Consider the following 23,738-nt stretch of genomic DNA (forward strand, 5'->3'; position numbering starts at 1 on the left):
ACTGGTAAGTTCTCGTTTAATCTTACTAATTCCAACCACACTTTTCGCGATAAACATTGGCTACTTTAACCTACACCAACTGTTTATGACGATCCTTCTTGGAAAGTTCCTCATTGTTTTGCAAAAAGTCAACGGGGAAGCTGTTGAATCCTGTCCAGTAATCTGTAGAAGATTAGTCTATACACTAGTGCTAACAAAATGGAGGAAGACACATACATCGGGATTATGACCTTTTCTTGACAAAATGTATGTCCAGTGGTGATACATGCATTTGAATCCACATCACAGTTACAGTTAATCAATACATTGATATCCATCAAGTTTACAAAAATAATCAACAAATAATTGTAATTTAGATTTTACATTTTTACCATAATTTATCTGATGATACTTGATTAGAATTAGTCCTGATAGAACAGAATTTAATTCTACCATATTCCAATGACTATGATTCTATTCCAATTCCCTTTCATTGTACAATATCAGTCTCAAGGATAGACACAAAATGCTGGAGTAACTCAGCGGGACAGGCAGCATCTTTGGAGAGAAGGAACAGGTGATGTTTTGGGTCAAGACTGAAGTCTTGACTGAAGTCGAGACTGACCCTTCTCCAGTCTGAAGAAGGGTCTCGACTCGGAACATCACCCATTCCTTCTCTCCAGAGATGCTGCCTGTCCCGCTGAGTTAATCCTGCATTTTGTGTCCATGTTCGATTTAAACCAGCATCTGCAGCTCTTTCCTACACATCAGTCTCAAGGAAGTTGTTAATAGACAGCTTTTGCTGGCTTAACTGTGCTCCCCACCAACAGAAAATCAGTGAATGCTGTCGGCATATAGGAGAGAGGAATCCAGAACAGTTTAGCGTCTACTCCCACGGCGTACCGCGAGCGAGGGTGAACGGAGGTCAGAGCGTGGTGGATCCGCGACACGACCTTCATCAGGTTCGGCTCGGCCAGCTTCTCAATATTCTTCTTCATGAGTGGACAAGCTGCAACACAATCCCAACAGCAGGTTTAAAACAAATCATCTCCACACCAGAGAGCATCAGGTTTAGATTTATTAATCATGCTCATGTTGTCAATCTCAAGATTAAAGAGATAGACACAGAGTGGTGGAGTAACTCAGCAGGTCAGGTGACGTTTCACAGAGTGCTGGAGTAACTCAGCGGGTCAGGCAGCATCGCTGGAGAACATGGATAGGTGACGTTTCACAGAGTACTGGAGTAACTCAGCGGGTCAATCAGAATCTCTGGAGAACATGGATAGGTGATGTTTCACAGAGTGCTGGAGTAACTCAGCAGGTCAGGCAGCATCGCTGGAGAACATGGATAGGTGATGTTTCACAGAGTGCTGGAGTAACTCAGCGGGTCAGGCAGCATCTCTGGAGAACATGGATAGGTGATGTTTCACAGAGTGCTGGAGTAACTCAGCGGGTCAGGCAGCATCTCTGGAGAACATGAATTGGTGATGTTTCACAGAGTGCTGGAATAACTCAGTGGGTCAGGCAGCATCGCTGGAGAACATGGATAGGTAATGTTCCACAGAGTGCTGGAGTAACTCTGTGGATCAGGCAGCATCTCTGTGGAACATCACCTATCCATGTTCTCCAGTGATGCTGCCTGACCCACTGAGTTATTCCAGCATTCTGTGAAACATCACCATCCATATCCTATTCAGCATCTCTATGCATGTTCGCCAAAGATGCTGCCAGCCCCGCTGAGTTACTCCATGACTTGGTGTCTATCTTTGGTATAACCCAGCATCTGCAGTTCCTTGTTTCTAGAAGATCGGGGAGATTAGGGCTGTTGATAAATACTCTATTGAGCTTCTACAGGCAGAGTTTCAAGTCAAAAAACGTCCATTATCATTTGGGAAAAGTTAGGCGACCAGTTAAGCGATGGGCATACATCCGCACAATGCCTCTACTTCCTAAGAAGATTCAGCATGGCAATGAATACTCTCTTGAACGTCCACAGGTGTACAGTAGAGACTGGTTGCATCATGGCCTGGTTCGGCAACTCGAACGTCCAGGAATGATGGAGATTACAGAGAGAGGTGGGCATGCCCAGTCCTTCACGGGTACTGACCTCCCCACCATCGAAGGGATCTACAAGAGGCGCTGCCTCAAAAAGGCAGCCAGCATCATCAAAGGTCCACACCATCCTGGCCACTCTCTCATCTCCCTGCGACCATTGGGAAGAAGGTACAGGAGCCTGAAAACCATAACCTCCAGGTTCAAGACTGCTTCCCAACAACCATCAGGTTCTTGAACACTATGCACTCATTAAGAAACATTTAGACAGGTACCTGGATAGGACAGGTTTGGAGGGATATGGACCAAATGCTGGCAGGTGGGACGAGTGTAGCTGGGGCATGTTGGCCGGTGTGGGCAAGTTGGGCTGAAGGGCCTGTTTCCATTCTGTATCAATCTATGACTCTATGACAGGTTTCGAGGGGCCCAATGCAGGCCGGTGGAACAAGTGTAGATGGGACACGAAGAATTTCTTTAGTCAGAGGGTGCTGAATCTGTGGAATTCTTTGCCGCAGATGGCTGAGGAGGTCGTCAGTGGATATTTTTAAGGCAGAGATAGATAGATTCTTGATTAGTACGAGCGTCAGAGATTATGGGGAGAAGGCGGGTAAATGGGGTTAGGAGAGAAAGATAGATCAGCCATTATTGAATGGCCTGTGTGTGATGGGCCGAATGGCCTAATTCTGCTATCACTTATGATGTTGGCTGGTGTGGACAAGTTGGGCCAAAGGGTCTGTTTCCATGCTGTATGACTCTTGGCCTCTATTACTCCAACTTAACCACGATCCATAGGTCTCTGATGCTGTGAGGCAGTGGCACCATCCATATGGATCATTATCAAATCCAATTAGATTGAATTGACCTGAAAGCACATGAAGTATGAATAAAAACTGCTTACTTTTGTCCAGGTAGTCATCCCCGTAATCCTCCTGCACATCTCGTGGTAACCGGCCCCACAGCTTGATTAATTTCTCCTTTATTAGGTCAGGGTTGGTTATGCTCGTTTTGAAATAGCCTGGTTCGATGCAAGCCACCTTCACTCCAAAGCATTGTAGATCCCTCCTGAAACGTCAGAGGACAGAGTATAGCATTGTTACCGACTTACAACCATCTCGTAGGTGTGTGCTTTCGTTCATCCTCTTGATTTTGGGTAGAAGAGGGATCAGTGTTTGCGATGCCCCAGTCGGCAGCGTCTGATGGGACCCAATAACCTTCTGTCCAGAATCACAATAAGGGGTCAGTGTGGGAGGGGGCAGAGTGGGGAGTGGGGAGGGGGCAGAGAGGGGAGGGGGCAGAGTGGGGAGGGGGCACAGTTGGGAGTGGGGAGGAGGCAGATAGGGGAGGGGGCAGAGTGGGGAGTGTGGGGAGGAGGGCAGAGTGGGGAGGGGGCAGAGTGGGGAGGGGGGTCAGAGAGGGAGGAGGGGGCACAGATGGGAGGGGGAGGGGGAGTGGGGAGGGGGCAGAGTGGGGAGTGGGGAGGAGGCAGATAGGGGAGGGGCAGAGTGGGGAAGGGGTGGGTGGGGGGAGGGGGAAGAGCTGGGGAGGGAAATCGGAGAGGGGGAGGGGGCAGAGTGGGGAGGAGGTGGTCAGAGGGGTCAAAGTAGGGGAGGGTGGTCAATGTGGGAGGTGGCAGAGAGGGGGGGCTGGTCAGTGTGGGAGGGGGCAGAGTGGGGGTAGGGGGAAGATTGGGGGGCTAAGGGGGAAGCGGGGTGAGGAGGGGGCAGAGTGGGGAGGCGCGGAGTGGGAAGTAGGGAGGGGTCTGTTTGCAGTTTATACGTTCTCCCCATGACCAGCGTGGGTTTAGGATAGTGCTAGTCTGCGGGAATCGCTGATCGGCACGGACTCGGTGAGCCGAAGGGCCTGTTTCTACGCTGTATCTCTAAACTAAAGTAAACTGAAGCAAGTAAAAAAAGGAAATCGGGAGGGCAAAAATGGGACAAGACATGGCTCTGGCAGATAATATTTAGGATAGCCAGCTGGGACTAGTGTAGATGGTCGCGGGAGCAATTTGGGCCAAAGGGCCTGTTTCCGCGCTCTATGACTATGTATCTACAGATGCTGCCTGAACTACTGAGTCCCTCCAGAACAGTGTTTGATGCCAGATTTGTTGCTAGGACTTGAGGGTATGAGAAATGGGATGAGATTGAGCAGGCTAAGGCTCTATTCCTGGAAGCACAAGAGGATGAGATGTAATCTTCTAGAAGTGTATAACATCATGAGAGAAATCACACTCGTGCCCAGGCATGGGAATTGTAAACCAGAGGACATAGGTTTAAGGTGAAGGGGGAAAGATTTAATTGGAATCTGAGGGGTAACTTTTTCATGCAAAGGGCGGTGGGTGTATGGAACGAGCTGCCGGAGGAGGTAGTTGAGGCTGGAACTATCGCAATGTTTAAGAAACAGTTAGACAGGTACGTGGCTAGGTTAAGTTTAGAGGGGTATGTACCAGATGCAGGCAAGTGGGACTAGTACACAGATGGGACTTGGTGGCCGGTGTGGACAAGCTGGGCTGAAGGGCCGTTACCATGCTGTATGACTCTATTACCAGAGTTTCAATGTACTGTGCACGTATTAAAAAGAAAGTCAATACCTGGGACAAGTTCTCAATGCTGTACTGACCTGAGACTATCATTGAAGGCTTCAACGCCAAACTTGGAGATGCAGTATGATCCTCCGAAGCAGCTCAGCCTGCCACAAATGCTGGCCATGTTCACAATCCTGCCTCTCGCCCTCTTTATCAGCGGGATCATGCTGAGCGTGACCTCGATCAGTCCTATCAGGTTAACGTCCAGCTGCACCTTGTAGTCATCGATGGTCAGCCAGTCACTCGGACCAGTGGGTTGAGAGATCCCGGCGTTGTTCACCAGGCCCCACAGCCCTGCAATCGTTCAACAAAACAACAGAGCAGCTTTAATGTAGAAACAAAGAACCGCACACACTGGTTTGTACCAAACATTGACACAAAGTGCTGGAATAACCCAGTGGGTCAGGTAGCATCTCTGGAGGAAAAGGATGAGTGATGATTCGGGTTGGGCCCCTTCTTCAGAATATATATAGGCAACAATGATACTGAATAACTCATCAGAATTGTATGTAGCACAGCATAAAATGCAGGTGGCTATACAGGAGGAGCATTCCTATTATACAGCAGCCTGCATTTTATGCGGGGGTTACATGCTTGAAGATTTGCACGCAAGTCAAAAACGTATATGTGACCACACTGTCGCCAGTAAATACCTGCACGGTATTCCAAAAATACCTGCGTGCAAATCAAGTTTTGCTATTAAAAGTACAAGCGAGTTATTTCAAAAACACTTACAGTAAATCAAACACATGTAAAACATGAGGTGCCTCTGTTTTAGAAACAAAGAACTGCAGACGCCGGTTAATGCACAAAAGGACACCAAGTGCTGGAGGAACTCAACGGATCAGACAGCATCTCTGGAGAACATGGAAAGGCGACGCTTTGGGTCGAGACCCTTTCTCAGACTCAAAATGTCACTTATTCATGTTCTCCTGAGATGCTGCCTGACCCGCTGAGTTACTCCAGCACTGTGTTATTTAGTGCCTGCATCATATTGTGCCTTCCTAATAAATGTTTCATAATTCCACTATTAGAATGGAGACAGAGCTTTGTCTGGGGTAGCAGGCTTTAGTTATAGCAAGAGGTTTGACAGGCTGGGATCATTTACTTTAGAATGCAGGAGTGTTTTTAGAGTGTCTTTTTCCCAGGATAGAGGATCCTATAACTGGAGGGCACATGCTTAAGATGAGAGGAGAGGGACCTCAGCGGGCAACTTTTTCACTCACACGGTAGTCTGTAACTAGAACGGGCTGCCAGAGGAGGCTATACAAGTGGATACAATTACAACTTTATAAAGACATTTGGACAGATATGTGGATAGGAAGGGTTTAGAGGGCCATGGGCCAATTGGCCTGTTTCCATGCTGTACATCTCTATGACATTATAACAGGTATATGGATAGGAGAGATTTATGTGTGGCACAGGGTTTGATCCTGATTATACAGTATGTCTGTCCGGAGTTGTTTGTTCTCCACATGACCGCGTGGGTTTTCTCCAGATTCTCAGGTTTCCACCCACACGGCAAAGATATGCAGGTTTGTAAATTAATTGGCTTTAGATTATCCCTAATGTGTAGGATAGTGCTAGTGTACGGGTGGCTCGCTGGTCAGCATGGACTCGGTGCGCAGAAAGGCCTGCTTCCATGCTGTATCTCTAAATCTAAGTTTTGAGGCCAAATGCTGGTAAAAGGGCCAAATGCGGGTTGGGGCATTTTGGCCGGCATGGACAAGTTGGGCCGAACGGCCTGTTTCTATGTTCTCTATGGTAAAGATGAAATGTCCACATCAGCCTGTTAAAAACTTCTTGGGAAGGAAGTTAAAGAGTTGTCCCAGTAAAACAAGCTTCAATTTTGTGAAAGAGAGGTAAAATATCTGGGACATCTGATACTATGTTCTCTATGGGAAAGATGAAAATTTTTGAGATGACCTTTGTCTTTAACCTGGGATTTGACGAATTCTGCGGCCTTCCCAATGCTTTCAGAGTTGGTGACATCAAGCTGGAAGGTTTTGAGTCTTGACGAAGTCTTGTCCTCCAGTTCTTGGGCCCCCTGCTTGGTGAAACAAGCAGCCAGGACGTGGAAACCCTGCTTGTCCAGGTGTTGGGCCAGAAGATGTCCAAAGCCAGAGTCACAGCCCGTGATGTACACGTGCTTGTCCGATACCGCCGTAATCTGCTTACTGTCTCTGTACCACCAGTACAGGAAGCAGAACAACAGCATCACGCCCAGGTAGACAAGCATTTCCCAGCTGTGGAAGAACAGAGAGAGCTTGAGAATTATTGTACAAAGCAACGAACTGCAGATGCTGGTTTACATAAAAAAAGACAAAAAGTGCTGGAGTCATTCAGCGGGTTAGAAGCAAGGTTTCCTCCTCGAAACATCACCTTTCCATGTTCTCCAGGTATGTTCCCTGACCCGCTGAGTTACTGCAGCATTTTAATAAGTTCATGTCATAGGAGCAGAATTAGGCCATTCGGCTAATCGAGTCTACTCTGCCATTCTACTCCACTATTAGTTCCTCTCAACCCCATTTCCTGCCTGTCCCTATAACTCTTGAAACCCTTACTAATCAAGAATTGGTCAATCTCCATGAAAAGTCTCTTTGTGTCTTTCACGTTAACATTATGGTTGTGTTTGGGAAAATATTTCAATTTGATGAAGTTATTATGAAATACTTTCCTCAGGCTCCACACCAGAGATGTTTGTGGCACAGTGACGCAGCGGTAGAGTTGCTGCCTCACAGCGCCAGTGACCCAAATTTGATCTTGACTATGGGTGCTGCCTGCGCGGAGAAGAAGGTCAACTCCCGCCGGGCCAACCGACAGCCTCGGACCGACGACAACAAAGGAACAATAAATGCTAATTTTTTTGTAGTTTGAAAGCAGTATTAACTTACCTTGAAGAAACAAAGCTTGGAAAATTGGAAATGAATGTGTATGTACACAGCTCCACTGCTTTACAGCAATGTTTATGCATAGTGACCTATGACCTGGGCATGGGCAGTCGGAATACCGAACTCGCTTATTCACCTCTACCCCATTGCGAACATTGGTCATTGTCCCCTGGAACTGATGCGCTGCAATGCTAAGAACTATATTCTGCACTCTGCAACTTCCCCTTTGCTCTACCTACTGTACTTGATTTTGACTTGATTGTATTTATGTTTAGTATCATCTGATTGTAGAGCAGGGGTGTCAAACTCGAAAGGGGCCCGCGGGATGATTTGGGGAAATAAAGTATATTCAGGACTATTTATTATGTATCTGTACACTGTACACCGAAGATAGACGGACAAATGCTGGAGTAGCTGAGTGGGACAGGGGGCATGCCAGAGGTGAGAATGAACATTTGACAATTAAACCCTTCACTTGATGCGGGCGACGGCGCCTCGAGCGGAACCTGGGACGCGCTCCCGCGCAAAGATTAGCTCCTCTCGTATCTTTGCTCCTGCGGGCGGGCAACCATTGCGCGCCAGACACGCGACGGCGAGCGGAGGACCAGTGCGCGCGCTAGCGCGCGCGGAGGCGGGAGAGGGAGCGCGAGAAAAAGAAAAAGCCGCACCGCCGCAGTTTTTAGAATTACGCTGGCGGTTGGGCGCCCCCCACCCGGCGCCGCCATGGACGCTCCCAGCACCCGGCTCGTCATCGCCATCGGCATCGGCGACTGTGTCCTGACTGCGCTGATGGAGGCCGCTCCTGACCCTCGGGGTGGATCGCATTGTACCTCCGGACACCGCCTGCCAGCAGGTGAGTCTTCGCCTGGGTTTGGCGACTATCCGACGCGTTGCCCCCCCCCTCCCGGACCAGACACCCCCCTCCTCCCCAGACCAGACACCCCATCTCCTACACCCCTTTAGGCCATACGCCCCTTCAGACCTGACACCTCCCTCCTCAAGACTAGAAACCCGACCCCCCCCCCCCCCCCCCCCCCCCCCAGACCCGACCCCCCCCCCCAGGCCAGTAACCTCCCTAGACCAGACGCCACCCTCCCCCCCCAGACTAGACATCGCCCTCCCCCCATACCAAACAGTGCATCACCCCCACCCCCCAGACCAGACACCTCTCCATAATGAACATTAACAAATCCAAGCTGCGCTCGCAGCTGACACACAGACATCTAAATGACATGAAAATCACAACTGCCCAGAATCTGGTTCCTGATGCTAACAGGTCGGTTAAAGCCAAGAGATGTCAGGCGTCTGGAAGCAGCAAGTGAAAAATGAGTGACGCTATTCCATGTACTGCGACATGTGCAAATGCCTAAAGTGCAAGTGAATTGAATTTGCCAGCAGCGGTACAATGAAAAAAGAACACACAAAAACACAATAAAAATGGAACACAAACATCCACCACAGCATTCATCACTGTGGTGGAAGGCACAAAAAAAACCCTCTGCAGCCGCCGCTGTGGGTGTCCAGATGAGCAGACAAGGTAAAGTCCCGGTAAGTCCAGAATCGGTGTTTCCCCACCGGAGACCGCGGTTTCAGATGGTGTAGGCCGCAGGCTGGTGGTCGAAGATCTAAAGTCCCCACAGCGCTGCGGCCGGAAGCACCGCAGATTGCAGGTCCAGCAGTCAAAGTTCTTCTCCAGGGGTCCCCGGCGAGGGACCTCGCTCCTGATGGTAAATCCCCGCCGCGCCCGCAGTAGAAGTAAGCTGCGGGCCGGCGGTCGGAGCTCTTCTCCGGGGTCCCCAGCGGGGGATCTCAGGCCCCGGATGCCGCGCCAGCTGGAGCTCCGCAGACCGCGACTTCAGGCTGCCGTGGGCCAGCGAACGGACAGCACCTCTCCAGCCACTCCTGGCGTGGGCTCACCCGCTCTGCGACGATAGTCCGCGCTGCGCCCGCTGCTGAAGCCCTGGGCACGTTTCCGGGAAAGGCCGCACCGATCCTCGATGTTAGGCCACAGGGGAGGCGACATGGAAAAAGTCGCCTCTCCGTGTTGGAGGCGACCAAAACGGTTTCCCCCTTAACCCCCCACCCCCCCCCCACACAAGACACACAGAGAGAGACACCAAAAACACTCATTAGGACACACAAAATTAATTTAAAAAGTAGATAAAATTAACATGCTGCTGGCAGGGCTGCCGGCTGGTAGCGCCCCCACTGACCAATAATATTGTGATTCATTCATTTTCTGACTATTCTATTATTGTAAATGTGTTCACTTCAATAAAAAATAGAGGCTAAGTGTCAATTGTTTGAATTTGATTACTGGAAGGAGGGTAATAAAAATTAGGTGTGTAGCCGACATTTACAATTTGTTTCGTTAGGTCTACATTTGTGTCTGCTAATGTTCGATTTCAAATGGTTTATTAATGGAAAGGGTGCTGTTACCAAAACAACCTTAGCCAAAATAGCATTGTCTTCTCTCTCATCACAACTTTCTTGTACCCTACCAATACCAGTTAATACCAATCATAAAAGTAATGCTTGCTAGGCAATCTTCATAAGAAACAAAATTGTCAAGTGAATAGTGAAAAAGTGAAATTTGTCTAGTTATAGCAGAGACTGAGGCACATGAGAGCAAGTTGAAAAAACAAAAGCAACAAAAGGTGTGGGAGGACACGCGCGTGCGTTCGCCCGTGCACAACTGTTCCGGCCCGCATGGTCGCATTTTGCTCAATCCGGCCCGTGATCTAAAATGAGTTTTGTTGTAGAGTGTGCAAACACCAAACATTTCACTGCACCTCGGTTCACGGAACAACAATAAACATAAACCTAAATCCAGGGGGGGGGGGGCACAGTGGTCGAGTTGCTGATTTACAGTGCCAGAGACAAGTGTCTTAGTTTAGTTTATTTTCACGTGTACCGAGGAACAGTGAAAAGCTTTTGTTGCATGCTAACCTGTCAGCGGAAAGACAAAGTCAAAAGCCAAGAGACAAGAGACAAAAGTGTTTTTATGGTCATGTGTCCACGTGGGTTTTCTCCGGGTGCTCTGGATTCCCTCCGCTTTCCAAAGATGCACAAGCTTGTCGGTTAAATGTCTTCTGTGAATTGTCCCTAGTGTAGCATGAAACTAGTGTACAGATATGATCACTGGTTGGCGTGGGCTGAAGGGCCAATTTCCACGCTGTATCTCTAAAGTTTGAAGACATATGATTCGTAGGTAGAGTGTAAGATCACAGTGCCGTACCACACTGTTATTGTGGCCTCAGTATCACTGCTGCCTTTACTTTAACCCCAGACAGTGGCATGAATGTTTTTAAAGCTCATTCCTTCATGTCCTCATGAGTTCAGCATTTCAATTGTTTTGTTTAATTTAGAAATAGAGTGTGGAAATAGCCCTTTCGGCCAACCAGCGATGCAAACTAACACTAGCATACATACTAGGGACATTTTACCATTGACAGAGGCTAATTAACCAACAAACCTGCACTTCTTTGGAATGTGTGAGGAAACCAGAGCACCCGGAGAAAACCCATGCAGGTCACAAGTACAAACTCCGTACAGGCAGCACCCATAGCCCGGAGCAAACCCAGGTGGCTGGAGCTGTGACACAGCAACTGTACCATTGTGCCACCGTGCCGTAAAAAGGAGCAGAATTAGGCCATTTGGCCCAGCAAGTCTACTCTGCCATTAGATCATGGCTAATTTATCTTTCTCTCTCAACCTCATTCTCCTCAGAACCCTGACACACGTACTGATCACTAATCCATCAATTTCCACCTTAATAATACCCATTGACTTGGCCTCCACAGATCCACCACCCTCTGACTAATGAAGGCGTAGAACACGTCTTGCGCTTCATAAACAGATTTCCCTCCTACCCAAACGTGCACAAACTACTGTGTAAGAAGGAACTGCAGATGCAGGTTTACACTGAAGATAGACACAAAATGCTGGAGTAACTTCGGAGATATGGAAGGGTAAAGTGAAAACGAGGCATGAAAGGGGATGAAGTTCAAGGAAAATGTAGAATAATAATATTTATAATAATAATAATAATATGATAATAATATTTATTTATATAGCACTTTTAAACAAAATCACTTTGAACCAAAGTGCTTTACAGAGATTGATCAAATTAATTGAATAGATTAAATGTCAATAAATCCATACAAAATAAAAAAAGAAAAAGAAAAAAGGAAAAAGACACAGAACAGTACACTATAGAAATCAACAAGAAACGCCCCCCCACAGCAGAATTCACTGTGAGGGAAGGCACTAAAAATATCCAGTTCTCCTCCTCATAGTCCACCCGAGGTCGGGGTCTATATGTGGCCTCCTCAGCCAACCCGGTGTTTTCAGGCCCTCTTGCCGCGAAGCTGGATCATCGGCGTCGGGTGAACATCCTTCAGCGGCTTGGACTGAAGCGGCCGCTTCCTCCCCGAAGACTGCAATGTCCAAAGTTCTCAGGCCGCGCCGGCCGGACCTCCGACTCTGGCGATCTCGGATCCCAGGCTCCGCGGTGCTGTAAATCCAGTGCCGCCCGCCCGCGGCTGGACGCTCTGTAGCCGCAGCTCAACGATGTCGCAGTCGGCGGTCACAGTGCCCCGGAGCTTACCGCAAGGCGACCCGGTAAGGCATCGCCCGCTCCATGTTGGTGTCCCAGCATCTGCACCGCCGGCGAAGCTGTAGTCCCGGCAGGAAACGCCGCTCCAGGGCTGCTCCAGCTTGATGGTAGGCCGCACAGAGAGGATGAAGAATAGATTATTGTTTGCTCGGGGAAGGTGACAACGAGGCATACAAAGATAAAATTTAATCAGGAAGACACAGACTGGGCGGGGAATTAGGATGCGGGAGAGATGGAGTGAGAAGGAAAGCAAAGGTTACTTGAAGTTAGAGCAATTATATTCATACCGCTGGGGTGTAAGCTGCCCAAGTTAAATGTTCCTCCAATTTCCTTTGAGCCTCAGTAGTCTATCTTGGTGGAATAATCTTGCTCTCATTATTTGCTTGAGAGAACATTGAACACTGGAGGATGCTGGTGGACATCGTCCGACAACTAATTTTTCCACCTGAAATTGCTTCCACCAACCTCAGGCCAGACTTGGTGTTCTGGTCCCCTTCACGGAAGACTGCTTACATCATAGAGCTCACAGTTCCATGGGAGAATTCTGTTGAGGAGGCCTATGAGCGTAAGAAGCTGCGCTACGCAGAGCTTGCTGCAGAGGCAACGCAGCGTGGCTGGAACACCAAAGTCTATCCAGTTGAAGTGGGATGCAGAGGATTTGTTGCGTCATCTACCATCAGACTGCTGAAGGAGCTTGGAATCCACGGTCAGGCTCTGCGGAAGACCATAAGATCACTCTCAGAGGCAGCTGAAATGAATGAATGCCATTTTATTGTCACTATACACATGTACAATGAGATTAAAAGCAGCTCCTACTCAGTGCAGACATGTAATTAATCAATAACAAAACAAAGGGGGGGGGGGGATAAGGTGCACAGTTCTGAGGCGCTATATACATTTCTATAAAAAGACAATGGATGAATAGAGTGAATAAATAGGATTCCTATATACAGTATGGGCACAGTTACAGTACAAATTACAGTAGGTGGATAGATGGAAGTCCGGGGGTTTGACTGTGAAGTCAATACATGTGTTAGTTCAGGGAGGTTATGACGTTTGGAAAACAACTGTTCTTGATCTGATTGTCCTTGTTCTGATGCACCTATAGTGCCTTCCTGAGGGCAGCAGGTCGAACAGGCCAAATGCAGGATGGGAGCTGTCCTTGATGATGTTCTTCGCCCTGCTGAGGCAGCGGGAGGTGTAAATGTCCATAGAGGGGAGAGGGCAGCCAATGATCTTCTGTGCTGCCCTAACTATCCTCTGAAGCCTCTCCCTGTCTGCCATGGTGCAGCTGCCATACCATGCTGTAATCCAGTATGCCAGGAGGCTCTCAATGGACGAGCGGTAGAAGGTCAGCAGCAGGTTGGAGTCCAGGTTGTGCTTCCTGAGGACCCTCAGGAAGTGCAGACGCTGCTGAGTTTTCTCGATAACCGCTGTGATGTTGTCTGTCCAGGAGATGTCAGCGGAGATGAGGACGCCGAGAAACCGGAAGGTGTAGACCCTCTCCACACACTCACCGTTGATGTATAGGGGGGCTAAGTCGGAGCTGTGCCTCCTGAAGTCGACAATGAGCTCTTTTGTTTTCTTGGTGTTCAGAGCCAGGTTGTTTTCTGAGCACCAGGCTGTCAACTTCAGGACTTCCTCTCTGTAGGCTGCCTCGTCTCCCCTTGAGATGAGTCTGACTACTGTAGTGTCGTCAGCAAACTTGACGATGCGGTTGTTGTTGTGGGCCGGACTACAGTCGTGGGTGTAGAGGCAGTATAGGAGGGGGCTTAGCACACAGCCCTGTGGGGAGCCGGTACTCAACATGCGAGTGGAGGAGAGGTGGGGGCCGAGTCTCACAGTCTGGGGCCGGTTGGTGAGGAAGTCCTTTATCCAGGCACATGTGACAGTGGGAAGGCCGAGAGTGACCAGTTTGTCGATGAGAATGTCCGGAATGATAGTATTGAAAGCTGCCCCTGCTCTGCCCCTCTAGGTGGCTCAACACAGAGTGGAGAGCTACGGTGATGGCGTCTTCTGTGGATCTGTTTGTGCGATAGGCGAATTGGTGGGGGTCGAAGTCTGGAGGGAGATAATCCTTGATGTGCTGGAGGACCAAGCTCTCGAAGCACTTCGTGATTACCGGAGGGAGGGCCACGGGACAGTAGTCATTTAGGCTGGTGATGGGAGACTTCTTCGGCACTGGGACGATTGTGGCTGATTTTAGGCAGGACGGGATAACTGCCTGGTCCAGGGAGAGGTTGAAGATTCTGGTGAAGATGACGGTGAGCTGGTGGGCACACGCTTTGAGCACCTTACCAGGTACTCCATCTGGGCCGGCAGCCTTCTTGGGGTTCACTGCCAGGAGCACCCATCTGACATCGTGCTCCCTTACAGTGAGTGGAGTAGTACAGGAGCCAGGTGAGGGTGGGGGCAGGGCTGTATCAGATGAGTGCTGCTGTTGTGATGTTTCAAAGTGGGAAAAGAAGCAATTTAGCTTCTCTGCCAGCGACGCACTCAGGTCGTCTGTCGTTGTGGCACAGCCTCTGTAGTTTGTGATGTCTTGTATGCCCCGCCATACCTCCCGTGTATTATTGCTGGACAGGTGGGACTCTATGCTTCTCTTATGGTCCGCCTTGGCTTTTTTAATTCCACTTTTCAGATCGGCTAGAGCAGCCCTGTACAGAGCTCTGTCACCTGACCCGAAGGCAGCATCGCGGGCTCTGAGGAGTGTGCGGACCTGGCTGGACATCCAGGGTTTCTGGTTTGGGAAAACCCGTATGTTTTTGTCCACAGTCACGTTTCCGATGCAGAACTTGATATAGTCCAGTACCGTTCCTGTGAATGTTTCCAGATCCTGGTGTTCGAATATGTCCCAGTTTGTCTGTGTAAAGCAGTCCTGTAGTTTGGAGAGTGCATTTTCAGGCCAGGTTGTAACAGACTTTATGGTGGGGCTGGCACTGCGTCTGAGGGGGGTGTAGGCTGGAGAGAGCAGGAGGGAGAGATGATCTGACTGGCCGAGTTGGGGGAGGGGTATGGCTCTATACGCGTGCTTGATATTGGTGTAGACATGATCCAGCGTGTTCTCCCCTCTAGTAGAACACTTGACATGTTGATAACATTTCGGCAGTCCAGTCTTCAAGTTGGCCTTATTAAAGTCTCCTGCGATTATGTGAACACCCTCGGGGTGGGCCCGCTGCTGTTCATTAATGGTGTTCAGCAGGAGAGAGAGCGCCGTGTTTACATTGGCGTCGGGTGGAATATACCCAGCCGTGACAATCACTACTGTTAGTTCTCTCGGTAGAATAAAAGGCCGGCATCTTACAGACATGTACTCGAGGTCAGGGGAACAATGTTTGTCTATGATTGTCCCGTTGTTGCACCAGTTCTCATGCACGTAGATACAGAGGCCCCCTCCCCTGCTCTTACCGGAGTCCATAGTCCTGTCCCCGCGGAGCAGCAAGCGTCCTGCTAGCTGCATGCTAGCATCAGGTATCCCCAGGTGAAGCCAGGTTTCGGTGATAATCAGAACACAGCAGTCACGAACATATCGATTTCCAGCGAGTTGTAATTCCAGGTCATCCATTTTATGAACCAGGGATCTGGCATTGGAGAGATACAGGCTCGGTAGAGGTGGCTTATGTGGTTGTTTTCTTAGCCTTAGCAAGACACCGGACCTAGGGCCTCGCTTCTGCTTCCTCTCCCTCCTCCGTCTGCCGCCGCCTCCTAGTCCCGACAACAATCCATGGAGAGCCCGATGGTCGCGCTATGTCGTCTGGGGTGTTATGCGTGTGATGAAAGACACTCGAAACAGATGTCTGATGCTGGTCACCGATGTCCATGAGGTTCTGGCGTGTGTAGCAGATGTTCGCAGAACCGATAGTGAAGACGTACACGAACAATAAAACGTACACGGACAACAAGAAAGAGCACCGAGACGGAGAGCCGTGAGCCGCTGCGACCGTACGCGCCGCCATCTTGCCCTGAGAAAGAAGCAGCCAGTGGATTTGGCTCCAGCGGAAACATAGAAACATAGAAATTAGGTGCAGGAATAGGCCATTCGGCCCTTCGAGCCTGCACCGCCATTCAATATGATCATGGCTGATCATCCAACTCAGTATCCCGTACCTGCCTTCTCTCCATACCCCCTGATCCCCTTAGCCACAAGGGCCACATCTAACTCCCTCTTAAATATAGCCAATGAACTGGCCTCAACTACCCTCTGTGGCAGAGAGTTCCAGAGATTCACCACTCTCAGCGTGAAAAAAGTTCTTCTCAGTTACAGACCCAGGAACGGAAACGACTATAGACAAGGAGAGCATGGCACATGAGACATCCACAGCAGCTGCGGGACGCAAACTTCAGGTGTGCATTTGTGGTTGGGAGAAAATAATATCAGTGAAGGGCTTGAAGATCCACCAAGGGAAGAAAAAGTGCTTGAGAGAGCAGAGACATGGGCCTCGCATTGACCAGTACTTCTTACAAAGCAAGCAGTCAAATCAGTCGAGTGAAGCACAGCGACGGGACTCAAACCAAAGTTCGCAGAGCATCAGCACCCATGTCACTGAAGAGGGTGATACAAGCACAGAAATGCCGGTGGAGGAGCCCACGCAACAACTACAAAGACCTCCATTGGAGGGAAAGATCAAAGGGCACAAACCTGGAGTGAAATGGCCCAAAGCTGTTGAAAAGAAAGAGTGGGAGATGGTCAACAGTGACCTTTTACATATCTTGGAGCAACAAGCGGGCACAGCAGTGGAAAAGCTTGAAAGGATGGCAACACAATCTACAGCTACGGAGAAGAATGGTTTGGGGTGAGTAAAGGGAGAGGTGGAAAGAAATTACCAACACCAATCAAGTCCAGGAGGCAGCAGGAGATCGAAAGGCTAATCAGAGAGAGGAGGCAGTTGAAAAGGCAATGGAAAAAAGCAACTGACGCAGAGAGAGAAGGTCTCATGCTACTCCAAGAGGACATCAAGAGCCGATTGGCAACCTTGCGAAAAGCAGAGAACTTGAGGAAACTTCGCAAGAAGAAAGAACACCCAAGAACACGATTCTACAAAGACCCTTTCAAGTTCATCAAAGACCTCTTCGCGAAGGAAAAAAGTGGAACTTTGAAAACATCAAAACGGGAATTGGAGGAACACCTGGAAAAGGCCCACCAAGACACGAAAAGGCATGAGCAGTTAGTCATCCCACATGACATCCCGCCTATTCAACCACCTAAATTCAACCTGGACACCAGCCCTCCGAGATGGAAAGAGGTAGAGAACACTGTCCGGCGAGCAAGAGCAGCATCAGCTCCGGGGCCAAACGGAGTACCATACGAGCTCTACAAAATCGCACCGGATGTGTTACGCTTTCTATGGAAGCTCATGAGGGTGTTGTGGAAGAAGCAAACAATACCTAAGACGTGGTGAAGGGCCGGCGGCGTGCTAATACCTAAAGAAAAGGATGCGTCAGACATCAGCCAATTCCGGCCAATATGTCTCCTCAACGTCGAGGGAAAAATCTTTTTCAGCATTGTATCACAAAGGCTGTCCACCTATCTGGTAACAAACAAGTACATTGATACATCTGTACAGAAAGCAGGAATTCCAGGATTTTCGGGCTGCTTGGAGCATACAAGCATGATCTGGCACCAGATCCAAGCAGCTAAGAAGGACAAGAGAGACCTACATGTGATCTTCCTCGATCTGGCCAATGCATTTGGTTCAGTTCCCCATGAACTCCTTTGGGAGTTCTTTTGCCTTTTTCCATGTACCAGAGCTCATCACCACACTGGTCAAGAGCTATTTCCAAGACCTGCAGCTGTGCTTCACAACAGCTGACTTCAGTACAACATAGCAGCGCTTGGAAGTAGGCATCATGGCAGGCTGCACAGTCTCACACTTGTCCTTTACAATGGCCATGGAAGTCATCATCAGGGCCTCAAAATGGGTGGTGGGCAGTGAACGAACAAGGGCTGGGCTCCGTCTGCCACCCATCAGGGCATACATGGACGACATGACAACACTAACCACTGCTGCAGCATGCACCAAGCGACTACTTGGAAAGCTGCAGGAGAACATCAAGTGGACCCGAATGAAAACCAAACCAAGTAAATCTCGAAGCATCTCCATAGTCAAGTGGGTGCTCAGAGACACAAGGTTCTGCATCGGTGACGACCCAATACCAACAGTGTCCGAGCAGCCAGTTAAAAGCCTGGGTAGATGGTACAACGCAAGTCTTAGGGACAAAGAGCAGGTGCAACAACTAAGGCAAGAAATTGTCAACGGCCTGGAGAACATCAGTCAGACCCTACTGCCTGGGAAACTGAAGCTCTGGTGCCTACAGTTTGGACTCCTTCCTCGGACAATGTGGCCACTGACCGTTTATGAAGCCCCAATAACAACTGTGGAGAAGATGGAGCGAACCATAACTTCATACGCGAAAAATGGCTCGGGGTCCCACGATGTCTAACTAACATCGGCCTATATGGCAAAGGGGTCCTAGAAATACCTCTCACTAGTCTAACAGTAAGACTCCAGATGATACTGAGGTACTCTAGAGACAAGACCATCAGTGCTGTTGTGCCGCCCCTAGTAACTGGCCGGAAGAGGACACCATCTGATGCAGTACAGCAAGCTTCATCAGCCCTGAGGCATAAAGACATCGTGGGGCAAGTCCAGCAGGGAAGAGGAGGCTTTGGCCTTACGACAAGTAAACCAATTTGGCGAAAGGCCACAACATCAGAGCGGAGGAAATTGGTGGTCGAGGAGGTGTGGCGACAGGGGGAGGACGCAAGAAGTGCAAAGGCGGTCTCACTTGCCAAACGGGTAATGGATGCAGTGGGAGGTGTGGAGCGGAGGAAGATCAGCTGGAAAGAACTATGGGAAATGGAAGCAAGCAAGATCAGCTTCATCATCAGAGCGACTTATGACGTGCTTCCATCACCAAAGAACCTCCATCAGTGGTACGGCGAGGATCCAACCTGTGCCCTCTGCCCAACTCCAGCGACCCTCAATCACATCATGGTCGGCTGCAAGACCAGCCTCACGCAAGGGAGATACACGTGGCGGCATAATCAGGTACTAAAAAGCCTGGCCTTGAGAACAAGCGGTGTGCGACCAACTCCTTGCCTCCGAGAGCAAGCAACCCCCCCCCCACCTAAGGGCAACAACCTTTGTCCGAGAAGGACAGAAAACATCTAAACATCCTTCCACCAGATCAGAAGAAGGAAACCTATGCAGGGCCCGTGACTGGAGGATGCTGGCGGACATCGGCCGACAACTAATTTTCCCACCTGAAATTGCTTCCACCAACCTCAGGCCAGACTTGGTGTTCTGGTCCCCTTCACAGAAGACTGCTTACATCATAGAGCTCACAGTTCCATGGGAGAACTCTGTTGAGGAGGCCTATGAGCATAAGAAGCTGCGCTACGCAGAGCTTGCTGCAGAGGCAATGCAACGTGGCTGGAACACCATTCTATCCAGTTGAAGTGGGATGCAGGGGATTTGTTGCGTCATCTGCCATCAGACTGCTGAAGGAGCTTGGAATCCACGGTCAGGCTCTGCGGAAGACCATAAGATCACTTTCAGAGACGGCTGAAAGAAGCAGCCGGTGGATTTGGCTCAAGCGGAAAGACAATCCATGGAGAGCCCGATGGTCTCGCTATGTCGTCTGGGGTGTTATGCATGTGATGAAAGACACTCGAAACAGATGTCTGATGCTGGTCACCGATGTCCATGAGGTTCTGGCGGGTGTAGCAGATGTTCGCAGAACCGATAGTGAAGACGTACACGAACAATAAAACGTACACGAACAACAAGAAAGAGCACCGAGACGGAGAGCCGTGAGCCGCTGCGACCGTGCGCGCAGCCATCTTGCCCTGAGAAAGAAGCAGCCAGTGGATTTGGCTCCAGCGGAAAGACCCATGCTGGGCCCCAAGTACGTCAGGGTGAATCTTTGGGACGGTTTGACATGGGACACGCGCTGAGGGCTGATCATCCTGCAGCGGGCCGCCCTTGTGTGGAGGGTGTATAGTGTTAAAAGGCCGAAACACCCAGTGATGCAAGGGTACACTACTGATGATGTGTCCTGTGCCCATCTGTCCTGAAGGTTACCCAGGCCAAGATATACGTATTCCCCACGCCCCCCCACCAATGTTGAGCGTCTACCACTCTCAACAATCAACAAATGTCATGAAATGCTCCCCACCTATTGGCACAAGGGACTTCTTAACATCTTGTCCTGTGTACTTGATTCTAACAAGGGCTTTATTAATTACTAGACTATGTGGGACCCGTTGAGTCCCAGCATCACCAGGGAGGGCTGGCCACCAACGCAATATTCCACCTCTCCACCAATTCCAATATTGCTCGCCAGTGCTGGGGAGGGGGGGCTGTCTGTTGCGTAGTATGGGTGTTGCGGGCCGAAGGTACTGGTTTACAGAGGGCTAATATAGACATTGTGGGCCGAATGGATTCTTGGGCTGACATCCAACTGTTGCAACGATTTTAAAAGCCAAGCCAAGGCAAACAATTAGGCTGCTGCCACCTGCCGACCAAAATTCATTTTGTGAACACAAACTTGTTAAAAAGGTGAGGCAAACAATTGGGCTGCAGCCACCTGACAACCAAAATTCATTTTGTGAACACAAACTTGTTAAAAAGGCGAGGCTAACAATTGGGCTGCAGCCACCTGACAACCAAAATTCATTATGTGAACACAAACTTTTAAAAAAGGCAAGGCAAACAATTGGGCTGCAGCCACTTTAGAGCCGCATCGAGGCGTCTCACCATGGAGTGGACGTGCGTTCAGTGTTGTTCGCTGCTCAGAGAGCCGTGACCCTCTCGCTTCCTGGGTCTGGCAGAGACTGAGTGAGGCACTACACTTCCGGGTGTTATAGTCCCTCCCCCTGCCGCCAGCGGGGGCAGCAGAGAGAATGGGGATTAAAAAAAAACATTAATATGTCTCTGATTTATCATCGATGGGAAAAATCCTCTGGTCCCGGAAGGCAGAGGGGGGCTCTGAGCGAGGTGGCCAAAAATGACGGCCGTTGGTGGCGCTGTTCTCTCGGAAATCGCAGCACAGTGGGCCAAAAGCAGTCAAGATCAGACTTTTAGTAATATAGATTACAGCATGAATAATTTGAATCCATGTAGATGGTGGTCAGATCTTAATCACTTTGATATTTGTGTAAACACAGTGAAAAAGGGAGAGAGGGAAAGCAAGGGTTACTTGAAGTGAGAGGTCGATATTTATACTGCTAGGGTGTAAGTACAAAGTACTATTAGCTTTGCTTTGTCTGCTTTAGAAGACCACTGCAATCATACCCGCAGTTACTGATCTGTTCTGAATGAGGACAAGGGAACTGAATGGTTGCCCTGCTGATAATCACCAGTCATATCTCTACAACTCCCACACTGTCACGCCTCAAGATCAAAGAGGTTGATTGAATTTCTGCACATTGTTTTACTCACAGCCTGCATTTGTATATCTACATCCTGAACTGTAAAGAATCAATCCCCTACTCCCCTACTCCCAATACCTCCGCCTACGCCGCACCTGCGCCCAGGATGAGGTTTTATATACCAGGGCATCGGAGCTGTCCTCATTCTTTAGGAGATGAGCACCATACAGGTGTCTCCTCGATATCCAACAGCTCCGCTCTTGCTCCCCCTCCCCCCATTCATAACAAGGACAGAGTCCCCTTGTCCTAACCTTCCACCACATCAGCCGTCGCATAGAGCATATATTCCTCCAATATTTTCGCCACCTCCAATGTGCCACATCTTCCCATCTCCACCCCTTTCTGCTTTCCGCAGAGACTGTTCCCTCCGAAAATCCCAGGTCAACTCTTTCCTTCCCACCCAAAGCATCCCTTCCCCAGGTACTTTCCCCTGCAAATGCAGGAGATGCAACACCTGTCCCTTTACCTCCCCCCTTGACTCCATCCATGGACCCAAACAGTCTCTCCAGGTGAGGTAGAGGTTCACTTGCACCTCCTCCAACTACTGTATTGCTGTTCCAGGTGTCAACTTCTCTACATCGGCGAAACCAAGCGCAGACTCTGCGACCTTTTCGCTAAACACCTCCACTCAGTCTGTCTTAACTTACCTGATCTCCCGGTTGCTCAGCACTTCAACTCCCCCTCCCATTCCCACACTGACTTTTCTGTCCTGGGCCTCCTCCATTGTCAGAGTGAGGCCAAACACAAATTGGAGGAACAGCACCTGATATTTCTCTTGGGTAGCTTACACACCAGCGGTATGAACATTGACCTCGCACTTCAAATAGTCCTTGTTTTTCCTCTCTCTCCATCCATCAGTGAGCCCAATCAGTCACCAAGGTCTGTGCCTACATACCGGGTACTTAGTGACCGAGCCACTTCACAGTTTAAACATTCCAGAACAACAGCTTCACAAAGGCCATGAGAAGATCACCTCAAACTTTCCTTACCTTGGATTGCCCTCGTCAGTGTGTGCAGCAACGAGTTTGTCCTAATGTTTATATGCTCTGGAGCACCAGAGGCGTTGTCTGTTGCCTCTGTTCTGCTTCCCTGTGTGTTTGTGTTCTCTGTGTAGATTTACAGGAACAGTGAAGACTTGCAATGACAAAAGCTCCTCCCACAGCAGCACGGATCAGCTGACAAAAATAAGGGCAAAGTTCAGCTCTCCAACTACTTTCCTTAAATCACTGTGAAAAACAGCACATAACCTGAGTTCCTTTACATCATGCAGTTCCTGCACTAATGCCAACCCTTTCCCTGCCAGCACTCACACTTCCTCTCCAGGGAAGGAGAAAGTTTTAAGCAAAGTTGTGCAAATCAAATCGGCACGTTTCCTTATCAGATCTTTTGTCCAATTCAAATGAGAGTCAGTAATCTCCACCCATTCATGAACGCTGTTTGTTTACTTGGTGAGATGCCCACAAGGAAAGATGGGTCCAAGGACGCACAGAGACGTGTTTGCACCAAAGAATTTCACTGTGCTTTGCACATGTGACATTAAAGTGCCATTATACCAGTGATGGGAAGGGTGTTGCTAATATTCAGTTCAGTTTCAGTCAGTTGAATTGTGTTTAGTTTATTCTCACCTGTACCGATGTACAGTGAAAAGTTTTTGTTGCGTGCTAACCAGTCAGCAGAAAGACAATACATGATTACAATCAATGCATTTACAGTGTATAGATACATGATAGGGGAATAACGTTCTGTGTAAGGTAACGCCAGCAAAGTCTGGTCAAGGAGAGTCCGAGGGTCACCAATGAGGTAGATAGTAGAAGAAACTATCCCTGAATATGGAGGAGTACGTTTTCACAATTCTATACCTTTTGCCCGATGGGAGAGGGGAGAGAGAGGGAGTGGCCAGGGTGTGACTCGTCCTTGATTATGCTGCTGGCCTTGCCGAGGCAGCGTGGGAGGTATAAATTGAGTCAATAGAAGGGAGGTTGGTTTGTGTGATGGTCTGGGCTGTGTCCACAATTTGCTACAATTTCGCTTGGATGGAGCCATTCCCAAACCAAGCTGTGATGCATTCTGATAAAATGTGTCCTGTAGTGCAACTGTAGAGGTTGTGAGAGATGTACTAAGAATATCTTCAGTCCACACGGTGAGTCTGACTTCATCAGGTAGACAAAAATAATTCAACTG

General features: G+C 49.2%; 1 protein-coding gene across 4 annotated transcripts; it reads right to left on the reverse strand.

Annotated features, from left to right (window-relative positions):
* Window positions 1-22,820, reverse strand: LOC129698591 (retinol dehydrogenase 16-like). Of its 4 annotated transcripts, none has more exons than XM_055637699.1 (6): window positions 22,547-22,820; window positions 12,412-12,838; window positions 6,542-6,861; window positions 4,651-4,909; window positions 2,930-3,093; window positions 1-988 (listed from the first exon to the last, which is right to left on the reverse strand). In XM_055637699.1, exons 3-6 carry the CDS (start codon window positions 6,852-6,854, stop codon window positions 765-767), a joined length of 960 nt encoding a protein of 319 aa, XP_055493674.1. In that variant the 5' UTR covers window positions 6,855-6,861; window positions 12,412-12,838; window positions 22,547-22,820; the 3' UTR covers window positions 1-764. The 4 variants fall into 4 exon arrangements, with proteins under 4 accessions (XP_055493674.1, XP_055493675.1, XP_055493672.1 ...); XM_055637700.1 differs by having other exon boundaries at window positions 12,590-12,872; XM_055637697.1 differs by having other exon boundaries at window positions 12,412-12,872.
* Between the last annotated feature and the right edge of the window lie 918 nt (window positions 22,821-23,738).

Source organism: Leucoraja erinacea, chromosome 7, assembly GCF_028641065.1.
Source record: "Leucoraja erinacea ecotype New England chromosome 7, Leri_hhj_1, whole genome shotgun sequence".
Lineage (NCBI taxonomy): Eukaryota > Metazoa > Chordata > Chondrichthyes > Rajiformes > Rajidae > Leucoraja > Leucoraja erinaceus.